At 39.7% G+C, this 18,085-nt stretch overlaps 1 protein-coding gene across 10 annotated transcripts in view; it reads left to right on the top strand.

The window, feature by feature from the left end:
• Positions 1 to 18,085, top strand: part of WDFY3 (WD repeat and FYVE domain containing 3) — a 325,380-nt gene that overhangs the window by 177,908 nt on the left and 129,387 nt on the right. For all 10 annotated transcript variants that reach the window (XM_067557105.1, XM_067557104.1, XM_067557103.1 and 7 more), the window contains 6 exons: positions 3,278 to 3,455; positions 5,088 to 5,302; positions 7,233 to 7,345; positions 9,438 to 9,669; positions 13,707 to 13,807; positions 15,549 to 15,767. In XM_067557105.1, the coding sequence (XP_067413206.1) occupies positions 3,278 to 3,455; positions 5,088 to 5,302; positions 7,233 to 7,345; positions 9,438 to 9,669; positions 13,707 to 13,807; positions 15,549 to 15,767 (1,058 nt within the window). The remainder of the gene's footprint in view (positions 1 to 3,277; positions 3,456 to 5,087; positions 5,303 to 7,232; positions 7,346 to 9,437; positions 9,670 to 13,706; positions 13,808 to 15,548; positions 15,768 to 18,085) is intronic.

Raw genomic sequence — 18,085 nt, 5'->3', positions numbered from 1 at the left:
GTGGTCACAGTTCCCCCGCCTGTCTTAGTCTCCCAAGACTGGTGGCGGACTCCCCGGGCATTGCTGAAGGGTGTTCTTCTGAGGCTATTCTTCTAGTGTGCAGGGCGTTCCTCCGATTCCTGACAGGCAGGGTGGTGCAGGTGATGATGGACAACACTGCAGCCATGTTTTACATAAACAGGCAGGGGGGAGAGTGCGCTCTTCAGCCCTCTGCAAGGAAGCAAAGTCTGTGGGACTTTGCCTTGGGGCACGATCTACACTTGACCTCTTCTCACCTTCCGGGAGTGAGGCACGACGAGGCGGATCGCCTCAGCAGGTTGTTTCTACCCCCCCACGACTGGTCGCTACACTCAGAGGTGGCATCTATGATTTTCCGGAAGTGGGGCTTTCCTCAAGTGGACCTATTCATGTCGGCCTGGAACAAGAAGTGTCCGAGGTTCTGCTCTCTCCAGGGTCGAGAGACCGGGTCGATTTCTGACATGTTCCTCATGGATTGGACGGGGAACCTCATGTACGCATTCCTGCCCATTCCGCTCCTGCCCAAGGTCCTGCTGCAAATCAAGAGGAACAGAGCAAACATTATACTGATCGCTCCAGCTTGGCCGAGGCAGCACTGGTTCATCATGCTGCTGGACCTTTCGATTGCCCTGCCCCTGGAGCTCCCAAGGCAGCACGACCTTTTTATCCCAGGACCATGGTTGCCTGTTGCACCCTTACCTGCACTTCATGGCTTGGAGGCTCTGTGGCTGACGGAGGGAGAGAGCCTGTTTGGTGCAGGCCCAGCGAGTCCTGTTCAGCAGCTGGAAGCCTTATACACAGGTCATGTATCGAGCTAAGTGGAGGTAGTTTACCTGTTGGGCAGAGTCTCGGGGTATCCCACCCAGTCTCTCGCTTATACAGGCGATCCTGGAGTACCTGCTCAAGCTCCAGGGTCTGGCCCTGGCCTCGTTGAAGGTTCACCTGGTGGCCATTTTGGCCTTCCATCAGCCGCTAGAGGGGAGAACACTGTTCCTCCCATCCCATGTCGGTCAGGTTCCTCAAGGGGGTGGAGAGGTTTTATCTGCAGGTCCGTGACCTGGTGCCTCCCTGGGATCTCAACCTGGTCCTCTCGAGACTCACGGGGCCCCCCTTGGAACCCATGCCTTCATGCCCTCTGCTCATGCTTTCATGGAAGGTAGCCTTCCTGGTGGCCATTTCCTCAGCCAGGAGGGTCTCCAATATTAGGGCCTTGACCTCTGAGTCCCCTCATAAAGTATTCTATAAGGACAAGGTTCAATTGAGGCCGCGTCCGGCATTCCTGCCCAAGATGATTTCCCAATTTCATTGTATTCAGGATATTTTTCTCCCCACGTTTTTTCCCAAGTCTCATGGTTCAGAGGAGGAGAGGAGATGGCACTATGGATGTGAGACAAGTCCTGGCCTTCTACATTGAGCGTACAAAGCCATTCTGGAAATCGACGCAGCTTTTCCTCACAGTGGCTGACCGGATGAAAGGGTTACCTGTCTTCACCCAGCTCATCTCCTCGTGGATTACATCATGCATCATCAAGTTCTGCTACGAGCAGGCAAGGGTGCTGCTCCCGGGAACCATCACAGCGCACTCAACCAGATCTCAAGCCTCATCTGCAGCCTTCCTGTAGAGAGTGCACATGCAGGACATCTGCAAAGCCGCCATCTGGTCATCGGTGCATATCTTCATGTCCCACAATGCCATTGTCCAGTAGGCGAGAGAGGTCGCGGGATTTGGCAGAGCAGTACTGAGGGCAGCTCACTGGTAACTCTGGCCCACCTCCAAAGGTATTGCTTGTTAGTCACCTATAGTGGAATGGACATGAGCAAGCACTCGAAGAAGAAAACAAGGTTACTTACCAGTAACTGCTGTTCTTCGAGATGTGTTGCTCTGGTCAATTCCACAACCCATCCCCCGTCCCCGCTGCCGGAGTTGGCAGAAAGAAGAGACTGAGGGGGCGTAGGGCCGGCAGCGCCTCATATACCATAGCATATGCGTGGGGCTCCAGGGGATGCTGGAGCCAGCCCTACGGGCTCTGCTGAGGGGGAAAAAAGTTCAGGGTCATCATGCACAGAGGTGTGCACCTATAGTGGAATGGACATGAGCAACACATCTCGAAGAACAGCACTTACTGGTAAGTAACCTTGTTTTCTTTGTTGCTGGCTCAAGTCTACATATTAAGAATCAAGCTTTTAGAACATATATAGATAGTCTCCCAGAAAGGAGGGAGCAAGAACACATCTCCTCAGATAATGTTACGTAGTATTGAAAATATCTAAGAATCCTTTTTTCATGGGCTTCTTAGATATCTGTAAAGCACTAGGGAATATGTGACCTGCAAAGAGATTGTTACCTAATATTTATGCTTTGTGCACACATTCTACCTGAAGATGAACATATACTACAAATATGCTGCATATTTTTTCTAATATCAGTCTTTTCAAGAAAACAAGCCCCACATGAACAATATTAGTATCTAAATTATTGCGTTCAGAGCATCTGTTCTCTAAACTGCCCTAGTGCTCATACTGCTGAATCTGCAATAGTCTTGGCGACAGAAGTATGGCATCAGACTGATACTGCTGAGAATCTCATTGGAATGCAATGTGTGTATGGGGTTATAGATACAAGTAGTTGCTTCTAAATCAGTGCTTTCAAAGCATCTGTTCTCTATTGTTGACATGCTGAACCTACTCTTGGATTACAAAACTCCATGTAATGTTAATGTTGCTGAGAGGAACTCATTGGGAGAGTGAGAACATAGGGGTTACTGGTCTGAGTATACAGTGGAACAAACTTCCTAATCTTGGCAGTTAATTGTTTAGAGAGCCTCCAATTTCTTAATAATGAGTTTTCAAAGCAGCCATTACAGAGGAGAAATTGGGCAAGGGATGATGAAAATTGAATTTTCCCCAAACATTTGTCTAAACACTATATAGGGATTGTTTATACTATTGTGTGCATTGTATTCTACTCTGATATGTTAAAGGAAATCAAATTTTTTTTGAGGAAATACATTTTCCCAGAGATGTATTATCTCGTTTTTAATGGGAAGTGGCATTACTGAGCTGGAGCATATTATGGAAGTGCAATTCTCCCCACTAGTCCTGGAAGAATATGTACTTGTGATTTGAGAAGAGGAAAGCATCTGGCATGCTTAATCGGAATTTTCTATGTACAAGTTCAATGTTATAATAGTTCATAGAAAAGTACAGAGCTAATAGTTAATGGATATAATCAAAGATCTGTTTCCTCTTGTCCCTGTAGGCATGTATATCATTCTGTTTCAACTCCTCCTGTGTACCCTCCCAGAAACATAGCTGATTTGAAGCTCCACACAGGACCCACGTTGCTGCAAAGCTCTGATGCTGTCATCATCCACCCTGGGGCTATGCTTGCCATGCTCGATCTTCTAGCTTCTGTTGGGTCAACTGCACACTCAGAAGTAAGCAAAAAAGCTGTAGTCCTTAATATTGAATCTGAGTAGGGGAATGGATAGTAAAGGTATACAGTGTCTCCTATCTGTATGTTGCTAGCTGAAATCTACTTTAGATTTTAGTGAATTAAAGGAAGATATTGTTAAATCTAAGTTAATATCTGGAGGTGGGTTAGTGCCCCATAAGATGTGCTAGTTGTAGAGTAGGTTGCAAAGGGTAGTGACTACATCATTAGACTAACTAATTAGACTAGCATAAGTAACACTAATTGTCATCCTTACTGGAAGAACTAGCAGAGAGTTCAAGAAAATGTGCATAGACACTGTACAATGTTTTTACCCTCCTCCTCTCTGACTTATCCCTAGAAGTGGTTTCTTCAGGTCAGGGTGAATGAAGGACTTTGGAAGGGCAGTGTGAGGAAGCTTGCACAGCTGCTGCCATTGCTGTCCACATTCTAGTGGTTATGTAAGAGGACTTCTATCTCCAAACCTGTTAACCTAGCACTTTTTCAAGCTTTTTATTTCTAAAAACGGTGAAAAAAAATCCTTATTAGTAAAAGTAATATATGGCTGTTTGTTAGAAAGATTATTTTACTCATGCTTTTGGTGTAGTACGATTCAGATAATAGACCAAATACATGTTGTTTTGTTAATATAGCAAAAGCTTATGGTATTTTAAGAGTTTTATTTGTCCTTTTATTATACTTGCATTTATAAAACTCAAGTAATCAATACAGTGGAGTAGAAGGAGCATCATAAATAATTGCTTACATAAAAAAGGCCCCTCTCCAGGATAAAGCATTTTGGGTTCTAGACCTCTTTTACTTCTTTTTTATTCAATCTCATAAAATAAAAGTGTGGCAAGTGTTATGAATTTTTTGCTTTCCTCTCTGAAGCATCAGATACTGTATACTGCTGGAGGCAGGGCTGGTACTCTAGGCTGGCTAGACTAGTCACCTAAGCCAGTATGGCAACTTTTTTGTCATGTTCCATTAGAAACAGCTATGGGTATCTTTAAGTTTAGCAGGGAAAGTATTAAAACAAAATATTTTATACTTGTATATATTCCTCATCTGACTAAACAGGATTTATTTTATATTTTTGCTAACTATTTGAAACAGATTTCAGTTCAGGTATCTTCCCCGTGGATCCTTGTTTATCAAAATTAAGCTCCAAAAACTTTCAGGCATACAAAGCTATAACAACATTTTGCTGCTTTTTCTCTTTATAAATGATGAGCTTGGAAGTTTTTTCTGTTCATGGTTGTAGTGACATATGTGCTGCATACATCACAAAGATTATTACAGAGGATGATGTGGGGAAGATGGTTTTGGCAATAGCTTAGAGCTGATCAGGATGCAACTTTTAAGCAAGTTGAACATATTTCCAAGTCTGCTCACTTCCATTTAAAGTAGAGATTATTTTTATCAGGTGTACCCTACCAAATTTCCTTGTCAGCGTTCAAATGAATCCACAGTTCAATTTATTTGTACTGTTTCAAAGAGAAAGCAAACAATGCTTAAATTAGATTATTTTTTTTTCTCATTTTTAAAACTTCATTACAGAACATCCTGTACTTATGATTTCCTTTCTGTTGTATGTGTATTTTCATTTATTTATTACTTTATTTGTATTTTGCAGCATGCACTGGATCTTCAGCTTGCAGTGGCCAACATATTGCAATCTCTGGTGCATACAGAAAGAAACCAGCAAGTCATGTGTGAAGCTGGACTCCATGCACGACTTCTACAGAGATGTAGTGCAGCTCTTGCTGATGAGGACCATTCATTGCACCCCCCACTCCAGAGAATGTTTGAAAGACTGGCCTCTCAGGCATTGGAGCCAATGGTGTTGAGGTCAGAATGAGATTTTTTTCAGGTCACTGATTTTCACATTGGGTGGGTCAGATCTATCAAAAAGTTTGGTGTGTAATTGGCTGGTCAGTTTCAACAACTTTTATTTCTTAGTAAAGTCTTAGAAAAATAGCTGACTGTGTTTGATCTAGATGACCTATTGGATATAGTCTTACTTTGCATAACAATTTTTTAATATAGTTTGTCTTGCTGCTGTTAATAAAAATGTTACCTTGGAAATATTTTTTTTTATGTTCAGATTTGACTTAAAGCTGCCTTCCTGATATTTTTAAATTATACTATCAAAATACATGTCTCTGCAGCTTTTTGTTTGGCTGGCAGGGAAGAGGAACTCAGTTAAAATGTAAAAAGAACCAAAAAGAAGTAGCACTGCTACAGAAGATTCTTTATAGACTTTCTAAATAATAAGAAGTAACTTAAGCTAGACAAGACTAAGACCTTCCCTTTTCTTTAGCTCTTTATTTCAGTTTATGTACGGGGGGGGAAGGCACCTAAAAGGAGAAATGTTGAAAACACACCTCATCTGTGGGTTTTTTTATGCTGGTTTACTACTATAGTGTATTGACATTTTATGGTCTTAGTGAAAATAGATTTGCTATACAGTAATTACACAGTTTCTGAGAGAAAAATAAAACACATTGAAAGGCTGATGACCTCACTTTGGTCATTGACATTTCTTGTTTTTAACAGAATGCACTCTGATTGCTACAATTTAAAGTTAGTTTTATTCCTCCTTCATATTAATGCAGGGGCACTAGTATACCTTTCTTAGGGCTTGTCTACACTTACAGAGCAGTAGCACTTAGTGAAGACACTGCCTGTGCTGACAGGAGAGTGTCACCATGTAAGTATTCCACCTCCCTGAGAAGAAATAGCTATGTTGACGGGAGAAGCCCTCCCATGGCACTGTCCACACTGGGAGTTGGGTTGATATAACTGTGTTGCTCAGGGTGTGGATTTTCCACATTCCTGAGTGACATAGTTATACAGGCATAAATTTGTAGTGTGGAGTAGGGCTAAACCATCAATAGAAAAGAGTTTGATACTTTTATTACGAAGCAGGGCATGAACAGTATCTTGGATAGATTGAGTAGTGCCTGCGGTATTGAAACAGTAAATTACACAGTTAACTAGATTGCTCGAAATGACATATGGAACTTTTTCCTGCTGGATTGCCTATTCAGATCTCACCCAGATTAACTGGTTTACAACCTGATAGTTAATTGGCTGTAAGAGGAGATAGGTAATGTCAGTCCAGTTTTTAGTGATGCGTATCTACATAAGAAACCATCAGTTCAATTGGTACATTTGTTGGTAGCCTCAACAGAGGGACGGAGGATGTAAATTGGCCTGCAAACTGAACTACACTCTCATCTGCTTGAGGTGGTCCTTTGTCAACACTGAGGCACATTGGTGATAAAATGTGCAGTCCATACTGTACTGTTCTGGAAAAGGAACAAGTGACTTCAATCTTCGGGGTATAATGAGCTATAATTTCACTAAACAAAGAAAAAAAGAAATCAGAGGGAAATATTCCCTAGTCTACTTACTTTAAAGACTACAATATATGTATATACTACTGTATTTTCTAGCAGTCTGATTATCCAACAATATTTAATGGCTTATGACAAAATACCGTATCACAGATAACCAGAAATTATAACTTTTTGTGCTAATGAATGAATTTACCACCACATATATGTATATATATGTTGTGTATGCAATAGTTAATTAAAAATAAAAATAGTTTTGAATCAAAATATTTTTGGTTCCTATCCTTTTGAAATTCATACTTTATTTAAATGTTTAAATTAAAATTTAATGTTTTCTGTTTTGTGTTTGGTTGCAGACTTTTAAAATGAAAACAAGTAAGCAACTTGCTTTGTATAATTTCTTTGTCTTTCTTAACTAGGGAATTTTTACGTTTGGCAAATCCTTTGAATTGTGGAGCTTGGGACAAAAAGCTGTTGAAACAGTATCGAGTGCACAAACCCAGCTCATTAAGCTATGAACCAGAGATGAGAAGTAAGTGTTCAAACATCAGAAATATATGTAATGGGTGTACCTCAGCAAATCTGATTTTTACCTATAAATTTTGATTAGATATACTTCCAGAGAGACATTAAGACATATTTTGAAAGAAAATGAAATAAATAATGTAAACGATTTGCTAGTAAATAAAAAAAAAATCTAAAGGGAAAACTAGCAATTCAGTTGTAAGAAAAAAGCATTATCTTCACAACATTTCTTAGCAACAATGTGGCCTGTTGCCACTTAACCTAAATAAATAAATAAACCTAGCAAGGACTATATAACTTTAAAGGGACACTATCTACTTAACGATCACTTGTCTCCAATTTTTAATTTTATCTTTACAAATAGCGAGTAAGATTACAATAGCTCAAAGTTAAGAGAAAGATATTATCAGTGCATACTTTGTGCATTTGTGACAGACCTATGTGTATCATCACCTTTCACCATTTCTGCTGCCTAACTGCTTGGGCTCCAGCCACACAATTGGTGCACTAACTCAGATCCCTGGAACAGGTCCCATTGCTTCAGTGGGACTCTGTACAATTATAAAGATGTATACTAGTATAACTGCAGGATAAAAGCCATTGTCAGCTTCTCTCTGCTTGCAGGTCTTTCAAATGGCAAAAGGGAGGGGGGCAACATTAAGAACAATTTGTTTTTTAAAAAGTGTGATTTGAAAATCCACAAAAATTGGCAGGGTACCTCAAATTAATTACAATTCAGTTTTAAGATTGGTGGTGTATCTTTTTAATGGATTGGAAGTGCAGGAACATAAATTGTTTACAATTCATTGTCTTTGGCATAGGACTAGAGGAACATTCTGGGTCATCGAGTCTACTCCCTCTCCCCCATTTCAGGTCACCATGTCATATAATCCCATTCATAAATATATAAAGCTCCATTTTAAATCTAGTTAGGTAGTCTACCCCCAATTTTCCTCAGGGAATTGTTCCAGAGCCCACTCTTCTGATGGTTAGAGACCTTCTTCTAATTTTCAGTTTAAATTTATTCATGGTCAATTTATACCCATTTGTTCTTCTGCCAACATTGTCCTTTATCTGAAATAGCTCTTTATTGTATTTATAAGAAGCAACATATCCCCTCCCAGCATTCATTTTGGTAGGCAAAACAAGCCAAACTCTTTTATCCTTCTCTCAAAAGAGAAGCTTTCCATTCCCCTGGTCATCCTAATGTTCTTCCTCTGTACTGGTTCCAGTTTGAATTCATCTTTCTTGAACATGGGTGACCAGAATTATACACTGTATTCCAGATGAGGTTTCACCGTGTTTTGTACAATGGCATTAATACTTTCTTATGTCTTCTGTAAATAACTCATCCAACACATCCTAAATGATACATGACAAGTAATAGAGAATGTTATTCTGCATCATTCATTCTCAGTGTAGTCTACATCGTTGGTATGCTTTAAATTTATCTTGGGTAGCATGTGCTAGGCATTGTTGGATGACTGGCACATACATAATCTAAACATTTTCAAGAGACTAAAATAAGTAACGAGTAGGAGTAAGAATCACAGTTTGTTATCTTGGTATAATTTGAAAAACTACAGGTCAGTAGTAATTATTGTTCAATATACAGTGAGAAAATGTATTTGTGACTTACTTTAGCAGTATGTTACTTATATATTCAGGAAAGACTTCAAGAAGCTTTGAAAATAGTATCTTTTTCATTCATTCTGTCTTAAAATACAATTTTATTTTGTTTTCAGTACCCAAAAGAAACCAGAGTGTATTAAAACATAAGCGTCAGGAAGTCTGTTTCAACAGAAAATCTGAGAGGAAGAAAGGTGCACTTGTGGCTGAAGCACTGGACAGGGCCTTGTGTGATCTGGGTTCAGTGCTCATCTCTGCCACAAACATTTTGGTGACCTTGGGCAAGATATTTAATCTCTTTGTCTTAGTTTATCATCTTTAAAATGAGGATAATATTAGCCCACTTCACAGAGGTGTTGATGAATATTAAACACCCATACTACATTTAAAGGAGCATGGAAGGTGTATAAATAAATGAAAAAATGCTTGCTTCTGCCAATATATTTGTTTTTTCTTGGCTTCTACTGTAGGTAGTATGGTCACATCAGTGGAGGGTCTGGGCTCTGACAGTGTATTCAGCCTGCATGAAGATAACCACTACCGAATAAGCAGGAGCCTGCTAAAGCCAGCAGAAGGAAGCACAGTACCCCTGACAAGGGTGAAGTGTTTGGTTTCCATGACAACCCCACATGATATCAGACTTCACGGATCATCAGTTACTCCAGCATTTATTGAATTTGACACATCTCTTGAAGGATTTGGGTACGGTCTTGCCATGCTTTCAAATAGTGTATTGAAAAGAATAATATCTTATTCCTTTTTATGTAATTTTTAATGAACCCTTTAAAAAACAAAAACAAATAATTGATCTCCAGAAAGAACTGCATACTTAATGCCTTCAGACAAAGGATATTGAATTCAACTGATGAATTTGAAGCACTTTTTGTTATTTGTAGAAGTGTGGATGCTATTGATAACACTTTTTAGTTACATGTGCATGATGGGATCTTTTCAAATAAAGAAGAAACACAAGCATATACTAGCACAGAGACACCAGCTGCCAGGATTCAAATGAAGCATTGGGTCCCTAAAATTATCGTAAACTACCCTGAAACCCAGAAAGATTTGATTGAGCGTTGTATAATAGAGAATTATAGGCAAAGTAGAAATAGAACTAAAATTGTTTTGAAGCAACAACTTTTAAAAGGAAATTGAATGAATAAGTGCAAATCATTGTAGAACAATTTAATCACAGTAATTAGAACTGTGATCCGAGTGGAACACTGTACTCTTTGGTGAGCCACTTGACCTCCTTGGCTCAGTTTTCTCACCTAGTAATGGGGCTGTTAGTGAGAATCAGCTAATGTTCATATAAGTGCTTGGAAGATTAAGATGTGTTTTAAGATTAAGATTAAGTTTTAAGATTAAGATTGCTATAATACTCAGCAATTTTCTAATAAAAACATTTCTCCTGGGTTGTTTTTTTTTTTTTTTTTAAAGATAGAAGAAACTTTTAAAATCATTTTTCATATTTGTCCAGAGCCAGTATGAATGAATTCAAGTAATTTGTAAAGAAAATATCTCTTACTTCTGCATTTGTGGCATACTCCACTTTGCTGGCAGTGAGATCCGTGTCAGCTAACTCAGGCTTAAAAATACTGGCCAGGTAATCTCAAATCAGACAACTCTGAATGAAACCCTGTCTTGATAATTATTCAAAGCAAATCCATCGTCTCAAATTTCTCAAGTGGAATTCTGTTTGGGCAGAAGCTTGCGAAGAAGGTTTCTAGTTTCATGGACAAGCCACTCTCAAAAACGACTAAAGGCTTTCAGACAAGAGGAGAAGCTCTTTTTATTAAAACAAAAACAAAACAAAACAAAAAAAGTACTAAAGAAGGAGAGCCTTATTATTTTAGAGGTAATATTTGAATCCAGAAAGCCAGAGGGAAGCTCAGATTGGGGAATGGGTTCAATTCCTCCTTCTAGCCCTAATAATTTATATCACTGCTGCAACCAGGTCTCATCTTGAAATAAGCCTAGAGGACAGAATATCCCATTAATATTATCAAGTGCCTGGTTCCAATTTATTTAAGACAGGTTGGATTGAGCATCTATCATGAATATTCCGGAGTCTGACTGCTCCACTTCCCTTTTACATCCCCACTCCAACCTCACAAGGGAAGCATAATGAAACTATCCTGGATGTAATCTTGCAGTTTCTATAGCTAGTAGACCTTGTCCTTCAAGATGAAGGGGCCCAAAGCCCTACTCTATGTTCTTCATAATAAGAAAAAAGATCAAGAGGGTTCCAGGTCATGTTAGACCTCAAGAGGTTACATAGATGAAAAAAGATGACAAAATCAAGATGGAGACTAGCTTTTACTATCACTGTGATTTCTCCAGCAGCGCTTTCAGGTTTCAGTGGTTCTGTCAAGAGGTGTCTGCATAGTCCAGTCACATCTTGTCGTCAGTCTCTTTGGTTCATCTTTGAAATCACAAGCAGTATAAAATATTACTATTGGTCTGCTCTCTATCTGAGAATGCTTATAAAGTTAATACTGATAAGAGCCAGGTAAAGGAGTCTAGACAATACATTCATTAGACATTCGTCTTCTGAAGGGGCCTCATCAGACCCAAGGGCTATTTTTCATATGGGGAGTCCTCTTGGAACACAATGCAAAGAAAATGTTGATTACTGGAATTTTAGACATGAGTGGTCAGGTTGCTTCTTCAGGGTTTCCAGGCTCACCTGAGAAGGAAGCACATCCTGATTCAATCAGAAAATACAACCATAACATACGTAAACCAACAAGGGGTCACCAGAGGTTCAAGTGTAAATGTCTGCATGATGAAGATTCTCTTGCAGGCAGAAGGTCCCCTAATTTGCACCAGGGCAATCCATATTAAAGGAAACCAGAACACAAAAGCAGATTTGCTATGTAATCAGCAGGTGGATAACTTAAACTTGTTTCTGAACCAATGGATATCCAGAGAGCTAGCCCAGTTAGACCTATTTGCATCAAGTCCAAACCCAAACATGAAGCTACTTTTCCCCAGGTCAGGGAAGCAGAATTGAGATTACCGGGAACAGATGGCCTGCACTTTCACTCCCCACCACTAGGAAGAGTGATTCAGAAGGTTAGAAAAGAGGGGAATGTCTGTTGGTCATTCTCATCCACCAAGAATTTGCCAAGGAGACGATGCTACTCAGACCAAGTGCAACTATTGCAGAAGTCTTTGTTCACCATCCCAGCAGGCAGGATCTCTTATCCCAGACCTTGCTTTTGCCTCCAGACATAGATTATGTGAACTGAAAAGCTTGGCTACTGGATGTCAAGTTTTGAACAAAACTACATAGCATCTTTCCTGGCCTTGCATAAACTTTATATTGTCTCAACATATGCAACTGTTCTGTTACAATTCTCTTACAAATATCAAAATGATCACCACCACAAGCAACCAAGTATCCCAGCTTTTCTGTATTCTTCACCAGATTGCTTAGACCTGGCTTAAGACTGCCGCCCACCTATCATCATCTTGCTGGTCTTTAAGATAAGCAGTGTCATAAATGCAGGCATGTCTGTGTCTATCCTAAGTGACCTCATTATATTGAGAGTTTCTTAAGGCAACACAACCATTCCAACCAGCAGGTAGTTCTGTCTTCCCTTCCTGGGATCTGCCCACATGCTGTCACATACATACAATCCTTTTCAACCAATGGCATCTAATTCCCTGGATTTCCTCTCCATAAAGATGTGCTTCCTGGTAATAATCACACCAGCAAGAAGAGTTTCATAACTTTATGCTCTTACTCTGTTTCACATGGGGACACAGTAGCTATTTGGACTCCAGAGTTATTTGTCACCAAAGTGTAAACTCTTCCTTATTTCACAGGAATTCAGTTTTCCCTTGGTTTGTCCAATGCCTCAACACTTGAAAGAAGCAGCATAGCACATGCTAGATGTGGGAAGAGCAGTGAAAATGCATCTTGGCACAATTAGTCAGTCCAGTTCCTTTCTTACCATCATAAATATTTGAATCCTCCACAGCTAGTTAGATAGATGCACCTCTAAAGCATACTTATTTGTAGATAAACTGATTTCTTTAAAGGATCAGAGACCACTCCTCACATTCCACAGTGGCATCCTGAGCAGAATTGTCGACAGCCACCACAGAAAGCTGCCATCTCTTCATCCACTAACACTTGATTTATTTTTTTAAAAGCACTACAGACTTGATTTTCACTTCCCTGCAGAAGTATGCTTTGGCACAAAGTTGCCCCAGGTGTCTGCCACACACATTATAAGTTGTTTAGGAGGATATAGTGGAATATAACAAAATAAGATAAGGATATTGAAGATGTTTATATTCAATTTGATAAGAATTTAGGGTGAGACCTTGAATACCTCTGATTCTTTAGCTGACACAGCCCCAACACAAATTACACCAGTTGTAAAGGCTGCAGTGAGTTAGACTGCGGCATCATCCAGGGGCCATTGAATAGAGCCCCTAGAGCCTCATGGACAAGTCCCACTGCCTCTGGTATTAATAAGAAGGCAGGCACTGACAAAATGTCTTGGATGGGGATGAGGAGAGTTCAGTCCTGGAAAGAAATTTACCTGGTAATACATTTTTTCATTCTCTGTGTAAGCAAGTAAATTCAAGTAAGGTGTGGGCATGTTACAGCACCTTTTTCCAGGCTGGATTTTGTTGACTAATAAAATCGAAATTGGGAAGTTGCATTGATGATATCTGGCTGTCACAATGCTAATATAAAGGTCTTTTATTTGTTTTAACAGCTGTCTGTTCTTGCCAAGTTTGGCTCCCCACAATGCACCTACAAACAATGCTGTCACAACAGGCCTTGTTGATGGTGCTGTAGTCAGTGGAATTGGAACTGGTAAGTACTTTTTGTACAGCTGTTTACGTGATTATATATTTAATGACTCTACTATTTAGTACTGCTGTATTATTCTGTTAGCTGCAAAAGGATAGCAGTATTGTATGTGCCCCTCTCAAATAGTTTAGAGTTCTTCTTACATGTTTGTATATTCCTTTCTATTGCTTTTCACTGCATCAGCTAAAAGAAATATAAAATGCAGAAATGTTTTACAATCTAAGATTTTTCAGCTTCAGGTTGAACTGTGAAAGAAATGTATGATGCACTTATATTGTTAGGTGTATATATGTCCATGATACAGTAAAATTCAGTCCTTCAGAAGACACATGTTAATAGAACATTGAGTTTGCTGTGTTAAGCATCTAAAACTCAGGAAGTGCCATAATTTACGCCATGTATACAATCTAATTGTTTTCTATAATAGTCATTGTTGAATGGTCACCATACTGTTGTTTATGCAGGATCTCAGCCTCACTCAATGTATAGAATGGATGATACTCACATGAAACAATGTTAAAACATATTATTTTGATTTTCTGTTTCTAAGGAGTGGACCTCTGTCGCATGTGAGCCTTGATCCAATTTTTATTAAAGTCAGTGGAAAGACTCAAATTGACTTCAGTGGCAGTTAGCACGCCTTCACTGTACACCATACAGTCGGCACACTTACAATTCAATTCTGCTGTGCTGCATTTCTTAAATTCACTTAGTTCATTGACTTAGTTTCACTAGATATACTATAATGTACAACTATTGTAATTACAAGCAGGATTAGCCCAGAATGGGAAACAGATCTGTAGGACTCCTGTCTCAGTCATTAGGTACCCCTAACATTCACAGACAAAACACTGTCCAACCTGAATGAGTGAAGAATCCTGTGGAGATAACTATATCTGACAAAGTTAAGGATGCACATATATAATATAGAACTGTTTAGCACACAGCACTCAAATTCTCTTGAATTCTGTGATTAAAGGACTTGCTTTGAACTTTAAGAGATAAATGAAACGAGGTAAAGCTCATACAGGTAGGCACTTTGAGGCATGAGTCACCAAATTCCACACACATTCAAGCACACTACAGCCTTTTACCTTTTAGAATGTTTTTATACAACAATCTCATGAATGGCGCCTAAGGGCTATGACCCTATCAAATTTCAATTTTCTTTTCCAAAGAACTGATGCTGAGTGTTGAGGTGAAAAGGTTTTTTTCTAAATTGGAAAAGTGGGCTATTTTCACTTTCCTTGTTCTCAAAAACAGCTATGTTGTCTTTACAAAGTGTGTGTGTGTTAATTACACTCAGGCTTGGTCTACTCTTACCTTGGCGATTCGGCAGCAGTCGACGGAAGTTATGCAAAGTATGCAAAGAACTTGCGTAACTCTCGTAGACTTCTGTGCTTCTCTTCTGCACACCGTCTCCACTTCACTGGGCTGATGGGAACTGCGTTCCCGTCGACGCAGCGCTACACCACTTGAGGAGGTGGTTTTAGTACGTCGACTTCTGGATCGATTGAGCGGGTCTTCACTGACCGTTCAGTTGATCCAGATAAGTCAATCTGACGGTAGTGAATTTGCCACCGTCAGTGTAGACATAGCCTCAGTCACAGAGCAGACTCCTAAAATTTCAGCCTAGAAAGCAAAAGCTATAAGCAACTGCCAAAAGGAATTTCAGAATGGAAATGCTTAGACAACGTTTACTATTGCTGCTACAACTATAATAACATTTTGTTTTTTGTTTTAGGGGAAAGGTTTTTTCCTCCACCATCTGGCTTAAGCTATTCAATTTGGTTTTGCATTGAGCATTTTAGTACACCTCCTAATAACCACACAGTCAGATTATTTACTGTAGTGCGACGAGCAAACTCTTCTGAGCAGCACTATGTGTGCCTTGCCATTATCCTTTCAGCAAAAGACCGATCACTAATTGTTTCAACTAAAGAAGAATTGCTTCAAAACTATGGTAAGAGGTGTGCTGTATTCTCATATTTTGGTAGTATTATGGAGGTTGGGGAATATCTTCATAGTTAAGTTGATGTCTAGGTATTGCAGTTGATGGAATTTTCACTGAAGTATTTCTGGCTCTAAATGACTTTTGCAACAAATGAAATGCAAAGCACACTTTTGTATCTCTGTGAATTTTTAGGGGTATCTTTGAGAAGTTAGTGGGTGCATGTAAATAAAATTACCACAACCTGAGTGCTACAGATTTCAGGGAGGTGTACCTCACCATTTTTCATAGTCTTTCTGCTCCTATATTCACTGCCATGTTCACTTTAGACTTCATGATTGGGGTCAGAAATGCAAACCTTACTACCATAACTGTAAAAAAAATTAACAAATAAGAAATAAGTTATTCATCTAGCTCAGTCTGGCTATGCCAGTGCTTGCTGGACATTTAGAAGAGATCAACTATTTACTTCTAGTCAACGTTACAATAGTGCTGCCATAATTACGGATGTGAGAGGGAGGAGGAGGACAGTGCTGAGGCTCGGGGAATGAGCCAGTATTCAGTGACAGGGGAGGGGCTCTCAAGCAGGGATAGTTAATAGGCACACCAAATCGAGACCGCCAGACGCTTTTGAAAAGACCCCAAAATCTTTTTATTTACTTATTATTATCATTATTTTTTAAATTATTTTCTCTGGAGTCTGGACCTCGACTAAGAAATTTGAACCTTGACAAAAATAATTGACTACTCCTGCCCTAGAGCTTAGTTGTGGTATTCTCTCCCACATTGTCCTAAATCACGTTCCCCAAATAGAATGATCATCTTCATGATCCCCCATAATATTCCCATTCATACTGCCATCATTGAGAGGAAGCTGTTGCGATCTGACAGATGTGACACTCTATGCCAGAGCTGCATCCTGTCTACCCCAGAGCTTCTGCTTTGTCAGACTGAAAATACTGGTCGAAAGTGATTATTGTAGCTCTGTTCCTAATTCTCCTGCAGCTCAAACTCTCCCTTCTCCCTGCCTCTCACTTTTGTCTTCCCACCATTGCAGGTGAACAGCAGCAGAGGAGAGTGTTAGCTGCTGGTGAGTCAAGAATGTTACTACAAGACCTGTTCTTGACCTGCCTCATCAGCATGACAAAAAAACTGCCTCTGGGTCTGATCTGGGCACTGGGCCAACAATGAGCCTCATGCCCATTTGATTGGGGTTCTTCTGGAAAAAGAAACCAGTTGACATGATTTCCAGTGGAAACAATGGTTTCTTCTTGCTAATGCAGGCTGGTGGAATGGTGCATACAAATTTGCAAGCCATGTTATACCGGGAAAGTAATGAGAATTTTCCTTGTAGCTCTGTTACAGGAGAAAGAGCAACAAGAATTATTTTCTCTGAATAATTTAAAGAGTTAATTTCTTGCTTGTAAATTCCTAGTCTTCTAGAAGAGGTGATTAAAGTAAAAAGGGACAATTTTCAAGTTGCAAATATGTAGTAGAGGCTAATGGTCCAAAAGTAGGTTAAAAGGTACCCTTTTAGCACTGAACTCAGATGCTATGAAAGGGTTGATTATTTTTAGGTAGTTCTAATAATGTTACTGTCTTTTAAATGGGCTTGAAACAATATGAACAGTTAATCCAGATACTGGATACAAAGTAAATTCAGCTAGATACTAAAAACCTGTATTATTCCCTTTTGAGCTGCATGCATTAAGAACTTCTATGATCTGAATTATTTGCAGAAAGTTGAGCAGATCGTACTTCATAGTGTTCCTCTTTTTTACATTAATTTCCTATTCATATTGTTAAGTACAATCGTTCCTGTTACAAATGTGTCAGAAGTTCAAGAAATAAAAATGAAAAACTTAATAGCCATAACACTATAAAATGGATAGAAAACTGGCTAGAACATAGTAGTGATCAATGGCTCCATGTCAAGCTGGCAGCCGGTCACAAGCGGAGTGCCCCAGGGGGGTCGGTCCTGGGGCCAGTTTTGTTCAACATCTTCATTAATAATCTGGAGGATGGGGTAGATTACACCCTCAGCAAGTTTGCAGATGACATTAAGCTAAGGGGAGTGGTAGATACCCTGGAAGGTAGGGATAGGATACAAAAGGACCTAAACAAACTGGAGGATTGGGCCAAAAGAAATCTGATGAGGTTCAACAAGGACAAGTGTAGAGTCCTGCATTTAGGATGGAAGAATCCCATGCACAGACTGGGGACCGACGAGCTAGGCAGCAGTTCTGCAGAAAAGGACCTGGGGGTAACAGTGGATAAGAAGCTGGATATGAGTCAGCAGTGTGCCCTGGTTACCAAGAAGGCTAATAGCA

Source organism: Emydura macquarii, unplaced genomic scaffold (assembly GCF_026122565.2).
Source record: "Emydura macquarii macquarii isolate MOO-44397 ecotype Brisbane River unplaced genomic scaffold, CSIRO-AGI_Emac_v2 contig_1790, whole genome shotgun sequence".
NCBI classification, from domain to species: Eukaryota; Metazoa; Chordata; order Testudines; family Chelidae; genus Emydura; species Emydura macquarii.
Note: the sequence above shows the minus strand (reverse complement) of the source record. Positions and strands in the feature narration are given on the sequence as shown.